The sequence below is a fragment of the Thalassophryne amazonica genome, chromosome 5 (assembly GCF_902500255.1).
Source record: "Thalassophryne amazonica chromosome 5, fThaAma1.1, whole genome shotgun sequence".
Taxonomy (NCBI): Eukaryota; Metazoa; Chordata; class Actinopteri; order Batrachoidiformes; family Batrachoididae; genus Thalassophryne; species Thalassophryne amazonica.
The window spans coordinates 77,274,564-77,288,602 of NC_047107.1; the positions used below are offsets into that span (position 1 = coordinate 77,274,564).

Below are 14,039 nucleotides of genomic sequence, written 5' to 3' on the forward strand. Positions count from 1 at the left end.
CCATCAGGATTGTGGACAACAGGTCCTTCAGACGTAGGACTGATAAAAAATGCACAACCTGTAGTTATAAGACCAAAAACAGAATACAGACCATGTGTAAGACAGTATCCATTGAAACCTGATGCAATTGAAGGAATCAGGCCAGTAATAGAGAATTTATTAACAGCAGGAGTAATAGTGCCATGTCCAGATTCACCATGTAACACACCCATATTTCCTGTAAAAAAGGCTCCGCCCTCAGTGGGGTGGAGAATGATTCAAGATCTGCAGGCAGTAAATGCTGCTGTGATTAAAAGAGCACCATGCGTCCCAGATCCACACACCTTGTTAAATTCGCTGAGACCAAATTCTAATAGTTTCTCAGTAATTGACATAAGTAATGCATTTTTCTCTGTGCCAGTACATCCAGATAGTCAATTCTGGTTTGCTTTTACCTTTAAAGGACAACGATATACATTCACCAGATTACCGCAGGGTTACGCAGAGAGCCCAACTATTTATTCTCAAGTCATGTCAGCATGTTTAGCTAATTTCGTTCCACCGGCAGATAGCCAACTATTAGTGTATGTCGATGACATTTTGATTGCCTCTGACACACGAGAAAACTGCATAATTGACACAGTAGCATTATTATGTTTCTTATTTTTTGACAATGGCCACAAAGTGAGTAAAAACAAAGTTCAGTTGTGTAGGGATAAAGTAAAATATTTAGGACATGAATTATCAGCCACAGGGCGCACGATCCTGTCTGACAGGAAGGAAGCAATTTTACACGCTCCAAAACCACAAACCAAAAAGCAGATGATGTCATTTCTTGGACTGACTAATTACTGCAGGGCATGGATTCCCTGTTATGCAGAATTGACTAGTCCACTTTCTGATTTGATGTACAAGGATGATATTTCAATGTCAACCGTGTTGGAATGGAACAAAGATGCTGAGGAAGCTTTTGTAAAAGTAAAACAAACAGTGTCATCCGCAGTTTTGGCACTACCAGATTATAGTAAACCATTCATTCAAACAGCTGATTGTAAGAATAAGTTCATGACTAGTGTTTTGGTTCAAGTGTATGGCTCAAAATTAAGGCCAGTTGCCCACTACTCATCTAAATTGGATGCAGTGGCAAGTGCTCTACCACCATGTGTACAGGCTGTTGTTGCAGCCTCTATGGCTGTTCAGTTGACACTGAAAGTTCCACATGCAGTTTCTGCACTTCTGTTGCAGACAAACATGAGCCTTTTGTCCCCAGCAAGACATCTTTCGTGTATGTCCTTGCTATTATCACAACCACACCTTACGATAGAGCGATGTACAACATTGAATCCCTCCACATTGATACCTTTACCTAAGGATGGTGAGCCGCACAATTGTCTTGATGTAGCAACAGTCTGTACGAAAGCACGCCCAGACCTCCGGGACACACCCATCCCAAACAGTACAATCGTGTATGTGGATGGTTCTTCCACTAAAAATGCTTATGGACAAACGCAATCTGGATATGCTGTCGTCACAAATTCAGAAGTATTAGATTCTGCTTCATTGCCATCGTCATTTTCAGCACAAGCAGCTGAATTAGTTGCTTTAACTGCAGCTTGCTATCTGTTTCAAGGTACGGCCGTATCAATTTATACAGACAGCCAGTACGCTTTCAGCACAGTGCATGTGTTTGCAAAACTGTGGGAGGAGCGTGGAATGGTGACATCATCTGGAAAGCCAGTGACTCATGCCACTCTCCTAACTGCCCTACTGCAAGCTGTGAAGTTGCCTCAACAAATTGCTATATGCAAATGTGCGGCTCACACCAATGGCTGACTGTTTCAAAAGGAAATGATTTTGCTGACAGAGCAGCAAAAGAGGCAGCAGCAGCTTCTTCTATTTTTGTTGTACAGGAAACTACTCCAGATTTGCATTTAGGTCATACACTGCTTGCTGACATGCAACAGCAGGCAACTGACAGAGAAAAACAAATGTGGATAGCTAAAGGAGCTACGTATGCAAATGACTTGTACGTATGACCACAAAAGAAACCCATATTGCCAAAAAATATGTTTAAATGGGCAGCTATTATGAGCCATGGCGTGACGCATGTCTCATCAGGGGGTATGATATCGCAATTGCAATCTATTTTTTGTCTTTATGGGTTCAATGCATATGCAAAACAGCATTGTAGAGCATGCATGATATGTGCAAAACACAACTCACAAGGCAATTTGAGACCCCAAAGAGGTAAATTTCCAACACCACAATATCCCTTTCAAGTGATTCATATGGATTATATACAGCTGAGTAAACATGAAGGGAAGGAATTTTGTTTAGTCATAATTGATGCCTTCTCAAAATGGGTAGAATTGTTCCCTACAAAACATGCAGATTCACTTACAGTGGCTAAAGCATTATGCAAAGACATCATCCCACGATTTGGAATACCAGAAACAGTCTATTCAGATAATGGAGCGCATTTTGTTAATACAATAGTGCAATACGTAGGAGAAGCACTACAGGTTAATCTCAAAAATCATTGTGCTTATCATCCACAAAGTGCCGGATTAGTGGAAAGGACAAAGGGCACAATAAAAATAAGATTAAGGAAATGTATAGAAGAGACAAAACGAACCTGGATTGAATGTTTGGACCTAGTAAAATTGTATATGAGAATAACACCAACACCATCAGGGTTAACACCATTTGAGATACTTTATGGACGACCCTATCGTCTACCAATTTTGACATGGATACTAAAACAGCAGATGAGGAACAAACATTAGCAAATTTTATGAAAAAGACATTAACACAGAAAGAGATAACTTAAACACATTTACTGCCGAATAATTTTGATCTTCCACAGGACGGCCTTCCAGTAGTCTAGCCAGGAGACTGGGTGTTCATCAGAGTCCAGTCCTCGTTGGGAAGGTCTATACCAAGTGCTGTTAACAACACCAACTGCAGTAAAGATAGCGGAGAGATCAACGTGGATACATCACTGTAAGATACAGCGTGTGTTGGCGGCCTCCACAGTGTAAGGGGAAGTCTGGCTACAAAGGGAGTCTATTTAATTAGCAATAGATTGTCTCAATGCCAGTGAAGCAGGGAGATCCTTGCACTATTAGGTGAGGTGGCTAACAACACTGTATCCTAGCAATCATGACTGAACTACAGCAGACCCCGGAGCGGCGTGCTCAGCGCCGCGCCGGACTGTTGGTAGGGCAGCCGGTTGCGTTGTGATCTTAGTGTGTTTCGTGCTCCTCGGATTCCTGGCCTGGTGGTTGACCCAAGAATTGCAGCTCACTGTGGACCGAGCCAGAGAACAACGCAAGCAACGTCAGAAGAGGTTTATTCATAATGTGAACGAGACAGATGGACACCCTCATATATACCATACTAAATGTGGTACAGATATGTTCATTTATTGGCTATGGAATTACGTTACTAATTGTTATGTTTGTTCGCAAATACCTATATCCTCAACACACCCAGCTCTGACGGCTAAACCGTACCCTGCTAGGGTGACAGAATGTCTTATCATACGGATGCATAATCAAACTGTATTTCGGGGGCAGTTCTAACACCACTTGCCTCAGTGCAACCACTTATATGTTAGGGATTTCAACAGAGGACGTACAAGCGTGCCCAAGTGCTGCTCCATTGACTAGACTGAAGGGAAACGCAAAAAATTCATCACGTTAAATTGTCATCACAACGGCCATTCCCAAATTGCTTTTACGGGACAGGGAATAAAACTGTAGGTAAAATTAAGAAACGTCTGTGTACCCAAACGTATGTTTTATCAAATAATTTAAGCCTAGCCAAAACATAATATGTGGATGGTACTTATCTTCATCACATTGGACGGGGATGTAATTATACAGGCTCCTGTCCATGGGGAACGGATGAATCATGTGCTTATGTTAGTAAGTTTTGCTACCACCTGTAAATGGTACTCCGGTGTATGATGACATCTATTGGCTTTGTGGTTCCAGACTGTACATGAGTCTCCCACCAAATTGGGGTGGTGTGTGTGCACCTACCCAGGTGACTGACCATACATATGTGGTAGGACCTCCACAGAGAAGAAGGGCAGCACCAGACGGAGGAGATTGATATACCCAGATGTGTTACCACATGATCACATGTGGGGCTCGGATGTACTAAAGGACCAAAAATTGTGGTCTGTAGGAGATAAAATAGCACATTCATGTTCCCCTGGATAGGAGTGGGAAAAAATTCATTAATGATTGAAACTCTGAATTATCGATTGGGTCTGTTCATGAATGTAACTAAAAAAATAGTAGCAGCTCAAAACACTGAAAAGATGCTTTACGTACCATGGTGATGCAAAATCGCATGGTTTTAGACTTGCTTACTGGTTCACAGGGAGGAGTTTGTGTTCTGCTGAACACAACATGCTGTACTTTCATCCCAGACTCCATTCATTCAGTGGATATGCAGGACGCATTGGAAGAGCTGAATAAACTTCGTGATGCAATGCATAAAGACCCTAGCCGTGAACCGGTGGAATCCCTGGTCCTGGTTGACTTCAGGACCATGTTGGCCTAATTCTGATTGGACTTTGCATGTGTTGTGTGATCCCTTAACAATGGTTGGCAAAATGGTGGCAAATACATTTGTATAGTGTAATCTGGCCTTCCAACAAACTATGCCAAAATATCAAGCATTGAAACAGTCAGACCTTAGTGGAGAAAACTATAATGACTGTACTGAGAATTATGATGATATTGAAAAGCTCACAACTCCAGTTCAAGCTTGAACTGTTGACGTGATGAGTTAACACACTCTTAGCCTATGAAGCTTTAGCTGAAAAAGTAATAAGACAAGTGGTGTAGTCGAATAATACAGAAAAACGGTTCATTTATACCAGTCAGCCGAAGTGATGTATGGTGGTGGTGTGGTGATAACAGAATCTTTGACAGACTGCCACGAAATGTGTCAGGTTATTGTGCATTAATATCATTATTGTTACCCATGACCCCTGAAGACGTTACGACATATGCAGCCTCTCTTATTCCTGAGGATTGGCAGAAAGGCATAGCCAGACATAGAGTAAAAAGAGATTGGAAAGGAGTAGGAAATCCAACATATATTGACGCAATAGGAGTCCCCAGAGGAGTGCCTGACGAGTATAAACTGGTTGATCAAATAGCAGCTGGATTCGAATCTTCCATCTGTTGGTGGTGTTCAATTAATAAAAACGTGGACAGAATAGATTAAGTTAATAAACTAACTAACTAAGCTGGGTGATGCCTACTGTATGTTTAACAGGTGATAAACAGGTGGGAAATGTTAAGGATTATATATATGTTATCACTGTTAAACATTTGTACCTTCGTCTTCTTTCTTATGAAAACGGTGTTGTGCTGTTTGCACCTAACCCCGAGAATGTATGTGTTATTCAACCTTGTTTTAGCACTCTGGGGTCAATCTGAGCTGGGAATGAAGGGCTGGATGTACTTATTATTATAATATAACTTTGTTTTCGCAGTTTACTGGGAGTAAGAGAACGTTTTGACTGTTGTGATGTGGTGCTTAGTGTGAAGGAGTGTGAAGGACAGGACACTTCAGGCAGATGCAGAACAGCTGATAACTGCAACAGACGAACGAGATGTGCTGACCTGTGTAAAAGAAAGTGTCTCTTACAGCTGCACTTATTGACGTATGGTTTATGTTACGGGAAGAAACTTGTCTTGCGTCATCACCCCCACCCTTAGGACAAGTTTTTGTTTATGTGATGGGGCGTCTCTTAATAAAAAGACCGGAAAAGCAGGCCAGACTTTAGTGTAGCCTTGGTGTACACTGACTGCACTCCGCGGTAAAATTTGACTTTCTGTCTCACTGGTGTTTCTTGACTCTGTCTTGTTAAAGGTTTTAAAAATGTTTGGAGGAGAAAATACCCAACAGTACCAGCCCGGGCTTTACGTTCTCAGGGTGCAGGACTACTTTGTGTCCCTAAGGTGAATAAGAAGTCTGCGGGTCACAGAGTTTTCTCTTATCGTGCCCCTGTTCTGTGGAATGATCTCCCTGCGTCAAAACAGATTCTGTGGAGATTTTCAAGTCCAGACTTAAGACGTACTTATTTTCCCTTTCATATGGCTAGCATACTGGTACAGTTTTGTTTTACGCTTTTTACTCTTAATTCATTTTAAAGTAATTGGAGTGGGCTGCGGCCTCAACTTTACATAAAGTTTAGGGCTAGTGGCCGGCGATCACCTTAGTATTGTTGTTGTCTTGTTTAATGCTGGCAAATTATACAGTATTTTTTGTCTCTGATGCCTGATTCTGTTTTTTCCCCCTGTTTAAGGTGCAACTCCATCCAGAGATGGGAGTTGTATTCGTGATGGTGATCCTCCTGTCCTGTGTGCCAATAGCATTTCTTGTATATTTGTCCGTGAATTGTTCTGTAATTTATGTTTGTAGCATGGCCCAAGCAGAGGGTCACCCATTTGAGTCTGGTCTGCTTGAGGTTTCTTCCTCAGAGGGAGTTTTTCCTTACCACTGTTGCTCTAGGGGTTGGTAAGGTTAGACCTTACCTATGTGAAGCACTTTGAGGCAACGCTGTGATTTGGCACTATATAAATGAAAATAAATTGGAAAAAAAAAATTGAAGTTGTAATCTTTAATTACTCCACCCTATAGTGGTATAGTAGAGGACCAGTGGACCTTCCATTTTGGAACCATGGTTGCAGCGATCAACATGTAAAGTGATTAAAGAAAGAGTGGTTATATGCCCAACCGTTGGGTCAATAAAGTAAATTCACGAGCATATATGCCCAACAATAACGACCAATGAGTGTGCTTGTAAGATCACTTCCGGTTTCAACGTGGGAGGGAATAAAGGTGGATATTTTCTCGCCGGCTGTGGGAGGGTTCGTAGCCCACGGAGGAGCTGTGATCTAAAGTGGCTCTGTTTGGCTCATCACACCCAGGGAACTGTGTCAAACTAACACTATCTTACAGCCAACAAGCAGCATTTTGGTCAAAAACTGTTTTGTCGTCGTTAACAGGCTTCCGTTCAAAATGCTTATGAAGTTTTCATCCATTGCGGTGTTTTTGCAGTAATTAAAGACAGTGCCGTTAAATGTCAAACATACACTGCAATAGAGCCTTAAAGAGTGGTGTAAAGAACATAGTTTAGATGTACAAAACATGTCAAATGCACAATCATGGTTGGGCGAATAAGATATTTATCTGCCCAACGGTTGTGCATGTAACGTTCAGTGTATGACTTATCTGCCCAAACGGTTGGGCGAATAAGGTAGGGCATTTATTTCTCCAACGGTTGGGCGTATAGCCTTTGCCTTAAAGAAAAGACAGGTCTTTCAAATTTGTTGTGAAGGCTTGTCCATTTTAGGGTCCTGGTGGTCACACTGAACTATGTTCTTGGTCACCAGCAGTTTTTCTTGCCCGGTCATAATATGTCACAGCCCCATCATGAGAAATCTTCTGGGGCCACTTACACATTAGAGACCCTGAATAAAACATTAAGTCTTCAAACGCGACAAAACTGAAGTACAACTATTTAACAGTTACAGCAAATTACTCTGAAATGTAATCATAAAAAAAATGTTGATTTAGTATATCGATTAAATGAGCAAAAAACACATTAGCTGCATTTAGCACAAAGATGCAAATTCATGATGACATGAAATCTAAGTATAACATTCAGTCACTAAGTGATGCGGTGAACATGCTGTAAAGTGTGACTTGGATTCATGGAACAATCAGTTAAACTGCACCATCAACAGCTAACAAAAGCCAAAACCAACCACCTGACCGGCTGCTTCTAGAACCAGAACCAGAACCATCACAACTCCGCGCACCAGCCTACCCGGAATTGGGTCTTCTACGGAGACGGGGACGGGGACACGCCTGTCCTTCTGGGTCTCTTTCTGTCCAGATTTTTTCTGTTTACATTTCTTTTCCTCCTCTCTTCTTCTGCCTCCTCTTCTTCTCCTTCTCGGTTTCTGCTTCGCTGATCAGGTCGAACGGGTCGGCATCGTCATCCAGAAGGTTCCCGAACCTGTTGGCCACTGAGCAGCCAAAGGCGTCCGGCAGCATTTTAACCTGAACACATACACACACAAATGATACCGCTGCACAATTACAACCATTCACTAAATTATAGACATGGTAAAATTACTTTTTTTTTTTAAATAAAACGGACCTTTTCTTCCGGTCGGACTGCAGCAAGAACGTAGTTTGTACCAAATAAACCGTTCGCTCGTCTGGACGCACTTTTAAATGTTGGCAGGCTGGCACGTGCGGAGGCCCCGCCCCCCAGCTGTGCAATCAATCACTGAAAATAATGACAGTTTTTAAATTTTTTTTCATGTTTATGTTCTGATGTGTTTGTCCATGTTTTGTATAAAGTGAAACATAATGAAGACAATAAATAAATAAATAAATAAAAATACAATGGAAAAATCATCTCAGCAGTAAAACACATGCAGGCTAAAATACAAGCTGCTGAAAAAAAACTATTTTAACATGATCTGTATTGAATAAAATATTATTCTGTTAATGGAGGCAGTCAGTGAGTCTGCAACAGTGTTGCCACAGTTACTTTGAAAAGTTACTATATTAATTACATTTTTAATTACTTTATACAGTTATTTTATACAGTTACTTAATTAGCAGCTTTACGCAGTTACTTTATTCGGAGCTGCTGACAACTTGTAACTAATAAGTCATGTAACTATTATGGTAACTAGTAATCTAACTCGGTTACTCTTAAGATTGAGTAATCAACAAAGTATCTAATCAGCAAAGTAACTAATAGTTATTTTTATAAGTACTCAATCTTAAAATAACCAAGTTAGATTACTACTAGTTACTTTATTACTTACATTCAGCAGCTGCAGACAAGTTGTCCACAGCTGCTAATGAAGTAACTGTATAAAGTAACTGTAAAATGTAACTGTATGAAGTAACTTTTCAAAGTTACTGTGGCAACACTGGTCTTCAAATATTCTGTCAGTAACTCTGTATATTTAGCCCTGACTTAAGCCCCCATCACACATAGCAAGAAGGTGGAGGAGACATTGCTACACGGCAAATATTGCCATAATCCGACGCAGTCGGGAGGAAAAGAGGCGTGATCAGCAGTTGTCCAAATGCATCCAGACTGCCTCGTGCACACCTGCAGGATGCAGTCCAAACATATTTCAGACAACAGTCAGATGACACAGAATGCTGTCAGACGGCACGGACACTGGAGCTGTCACTCACCCACTCACACCCACGCAATCAAATCTCCGCTCATCCTCACATTCCCAGCACTAAACTGACCTCTCATCAGTGTGTGTCTCACATGACGGAGCATGCGCGTGTATGTGTGTAGAACAAGTGATCCGAGTGATGAGTGTGTGTCCACTCAGCTGCGCGCGTGTTCACAATGGCTGAACGAGCCGCATGTGCCTGCATGTGTAGAACAGGTGATCAAAGCAGCGTGCGAGTGTGGGCCGAAATGTTCGCTCAGCTGTGTGTATATGTGTTCATAAATGCTGTACCAGCCACTCCACATCCAGAGAGCGCACAAACAGGCTGACAGCTGTCAGTGATCGCCTGCTGTTAGTCCGGTGAAAAATCCTTTTAGGTGTTTGATCAGTATATACTTGTATTGCTAGATTTTATTTGTCCGGCTGGACTCCATAACTGCTGCTGATTTGTGCTGGCAGTGCACCAACTTCCCACATGTGCGCAACATTCAGATGCAGCCAGTGGACCTTCTCTTTTCTCTTTTTTTGTTGTCATTTTACTTGATGTGCATCTTAACACAACTGCAGTTGGATTATCATTGTGGGACGGCACTTCACATGGGGTTTATTCATACCAGAGGTGGATTATGTATTTATCATCTGATCGATGTTGACAGCACACAGCGCAGCCGGGTGAAAGGGACTTGACCAGCTGTCTGCGCTGTGGAACACGGGGTACCGGAGGTGAGTTACATGTTTATTTATGTTGTCATGTGCTGGGCAAACATTTCCACATCATACCTGCTACAGACTTTAGGAGGTGTACGTGTAATAATACGTGCGTTACAGCTCTGACATCCCATTCAGCTGCGTTGCGGTGCTGCACCGAGCCTCTGACGCGCGCACAGTGCCACATACATGTTATTACATAACAACATTTCCTTCCCCCTCCCTGGCCGGGGTCCAGTGGAGGTGGACAAACATGGCACAGCATGTCGGCAGGCTTTGATGTGACCGATTGATTTCAAAGCTCAATCAACCGCGATCAGATTGTTTCAAATGTCGTCAGAATATGTAAATTGCTGTCAGATGGTCATCAGATAACGCATGGACCGATGTCGGATAGGTGTCCCAAATCAACGGTGCCTGGAGAGTTTTGAACATGTGCATCACACTTGGGGCCGCTGGCCGATTTTGACCAACTGAGAAACTGGCGCCGCTGTTCATCCTTCGTTAGGATCTGATTGTAATCCTGGATAAGTGCAACTCCTCACTCAGCAAAATCATTGACAGCAGCAACATTATCCAGGACCTGCTGTGACGACTGGAATGACGGGTCGTCCTCTCACTCTGAGGGCTCCTTGATGAGGAAGTCCATGTTATTGTTGAATGACTCAAAAATGCAACCTGAGGCAGATGTAAGAAAATCTGCCACTAATGACGTAATGTATCCAGTCCATAACTCAAAATGTCACTTGCACGTCACAAAAAGCAGGCCGGGTGGCCGTGGTTAATATTTGTCAAATCTCATGAAATTTCACACGATTTATTTTACCTAAAGGAACCCAAAAAATGAAGAAACAGCTTGAAAAAGTTGAAATTTTTTTTTTTTTTGCTCTGTATGCACCACTCTGCATTTAATCATTAGTGACTGATCTCTGCTCCCCTCCGCAGCATGTCTTTTTCCTGGTTCTCTCCCTCAGCCCCAACCAGTCCCAGCAGAAGACTGCCCCTCCCTGAGCCTGGTTCTGCTGGAGGTTTCTTCCTGTTAAAAGGGAGTTTTTCCTTCCCACTGTCGCCAAGTGCTTGCTCACAGGGGGTCGTTTTGACCGTTGGGGTTTTTCCATAATTATTGTATGGCCTTGCCTTACAATATAAAGCGCCTTGGGGCAACTGTTTGTTGTTATTTGGCGCTATATAAATAAAATTGATTGACCACAGCATGCTCTGGTGTTCAGACATTTACCAGAGTATTGTGCCCAGTTCCTGTTGGTCAAGGTCTGACTGCTAGCAAGTTCAATGGGGGACAAGTTATTTTAAAGTGGAGGACCAAGGTTGGGTTGATCAAGTCCAAACAGGTTGGGCTGAATTGGTATCGACAAGAATAACAGGTAAATTTGGTGTATAACTGTTAAACATACAAGGCATAACAGCAAATCCTTTAAGGTTTTAAGCAAGTACAGAGAAAAAGATTTCTTGTGCACCCCTAGAAATATCAGATTACATGCTATACACACACAGGCTATGTGTCAACAGATCATATGTGGTTAAAGGAGGAGCATATGACCTGGACAGGACAACTGAAACCCAAACAACAACAAGCTCAGTTAACAGACTAACCTCTGTTCAGGTGTTTATACATTTTTGGGAGCTGAGGTTCTCATAACTTTTGCTTTGGTGTGGGCATTAAAATGTATGACTTGCTTATTTCCTCAGTAATCATGGATTAATTACCCAACATCATGGAGCTACAGATACCTGCTACAAATGCTGACAGCATCCAGAGTTGTTACACAATTTCAGTTAATGCAAATACCAGTATGCACAAACATTAAAGGATCTGTTCAGAAAATTAACCACAAACTATAACATTACAGATATTTGTAATAAAATGCTAAAAAAACAAAAAGGGACTAGCTTTGACAGTAGTTACATCCTGAGCCAGCTTCTGAACAACTGCAGTGTCAATCTCACTAAGTGACCACACCACAAATACATTTGGGGAACTGGGCTTTGTTGCATAGTGAACATAAACAATTATGTATGAAAGAAAATACATATTTAAGTTATATCATTGGATTTGTATTGGCACAAGTTTTACACCAGATCCTCTTCCTGACAACTCCACGTTACATGGACAATGGGCAGGGGTTTGAACCTGGAACCTTCCACACTGGAAACAAGCGCACTAATTGCTTGGTCACTACCCTATTAAGGAGACATACAGGTGCATCTCAAAGATTAGAACATCATGAAAAAGTTTGATTTCTTTTGGTCAAGTATTTCAGAGTGAAAAGTTTACATATTCCAGTTTCAATAAACTAAAAAATGTTACATTTTTATTTTAAGTTTTCTAATTACAGCTTACAGCTCCAAAAGAGAAAATGCATATCAAAATATGTCATGATATCAATTTTAAAAAGGGATCTATATTACAGTAATTTCTAACTTCTGAAATTTGTGCACTCTGGTTGTGGCTCCTTTTGAATGAATTCCTGCATCAGTGCAGCAGCGTGTGGAAATGAGTCTGCCACTGGTGAGGTGTTCTGAAAGCCCAGGTTGATTTGATAGCCTTCAGCTCATCTAGATTGTTGGTTCTGGTGTTTGATCTTCCTCTTGACAATACCACACAGATAATCTATGAGGTATTGTCTATGGGGCCAAGTACAGTCATACCATTGTCAGCAAACCAGTTACGAGGAGATTTGGCACTGTGGGCTGGTGCCAAGTCCCCTTGTGGAAGGTGTCTGTCTTCTGGACAACTTCAGCAATCTTACCCATGGTTGTGGTTGTATGCAAACAACCAGACATCTGTTTTCATACTGCATAAACAGTGACTTGAAATAGAATATTCTAATATTTGAGACATGGATTTTCTATTTTTTGGAGCTGAAGGACAATTATAAATACTAAAAAACCTCACTGAGGGTGAGTGGTATCTTGTTAATGAACGAGAGACTACCAAGAAGAAAGACCACCATGAAGAGGGACTGATAGGCAAGGCCATTCACTAAATTCATGTCAAATTTGGTGGCAAAAAAGAACAAACAATGACCAGAAATTTTGTTTGTGATTTCAGTGTTCAACCTTCCTCTGACCTTGACCCTTTTGTGCTGAAAGGTATCTCTATAGGACTGCTACATGTGAACTTACAACAGTTCGCAATGATGATTTGCATGCTTTCACACTTAAAAAAATCTCAATATTCTAAGTCATGACATAACCAAATGATGTCATAGCTTAAATTGTTTGATATATTATGGATCCTTTCATCAAGCCCTTTAATGTGGTGTATTACATGATACGCTTTCCTGAAATATAAAATGTGACACTTAGGTAACTCAAGGTAAACCCTGAAGGTCAAGGTTGATCGCTTATCCCAGGGAATGGCTTATGCGCCAGACTTACTATCCTGTGAAGACTGAGGCAAAACTTCAAAAAGTGTGACCAGGAAAGTTGTTTTGGTGATTTTAGTGTGACCTTGACCATTTGGTATGCTGAAAACAGTGGTGGGCACAGCTAACCAAAAAGTCAGCCTTGATAACCGCTAATCCGCTAAATGAAAACTTTCATAATTAAACCGAAAAAAAAAAATAGAAGCTACAGCTAACCACTAACTTTTAGTATTGACTCCGTTACACTATCAGCTACTGACAAACCAGTTTTGAGTTTAAGCACTGCCGACGTTTGAGTAGAATCAAAGGCGATCACAAACCCAACAGAGTCAGAGCTGTCTGTGCGCCCTGCCCACTGCTGGTAGGAAGAGTCATTTACATTAAACGTACACCGCCCCAGACGTGTGGCAAAAGGAATAAAAAGCAAAGCAGGTTTGACTTGTGGTTTGATTTAAAAATCAAATTGCAGACGGTTTATTGATATTAACGTTAAGTCATTTTTACAAAGTGAAAATATTAATTTGTTTTAAATTAATGCACTAATTCTGAAGGTTTGGGCATTAAAATTCAGATGCCAAAAGGCATAGGAAAATGAGCCTGTTTACTGTTGGCTGTTTATTTGTAAAAACCAATACACAAGTTACTGTAATGCGCGTGTTGGTTTTCACAAGTGAATTTGTAAATCATTTCTTTTCATTTGAAAAAAAAAAAAAGC

The 14,039-nt window shown here is 41.3% G+C and overlaps 2 protein-coding genes across 3 annotated transcripts in view; both read right to left on the reverse strand.

The window, feature by feature from the left end:
- LOC117509819 (intracellular hyaluronan-binding protein 4-like) overlaps positions 1-8,282 on the reverse strand; it is a 47,926-nt gene extending 39,644 nt beyond the window's left edge. For both annotated transcript variants that reach the window (XM_034169474.1, XM_034169473.1), the window contains exons 1-2: positions 8,177-8,282; positions 7,841-8,076 (exon numbers count right to left, since the gene is read on the reverse strand). The gene's annotated coding sequence lies outside the window, so the exon portion shown is untranslated. The remainder of the gene's footprint in view (positions 1-7,840; positions 8,077-8,176) is intronic.
- LOC117509965 (intracellular hyaluronan-binding protein 4-like) overlaps positions 7,921-14,039 on the reverse strand; it is a 36,443-nt gene continuing 30,324 nt past the window's right edge. The window contains exon 8 of the mRNA XM_034169574.1: positions 7,921-8,076. Coding sequence (XP_034025465.1) covers positions 7,921-8,076 — 156 coding nt within the window. The remainder of the gene's footprint in view (positions 8,077-14,039) is intronic.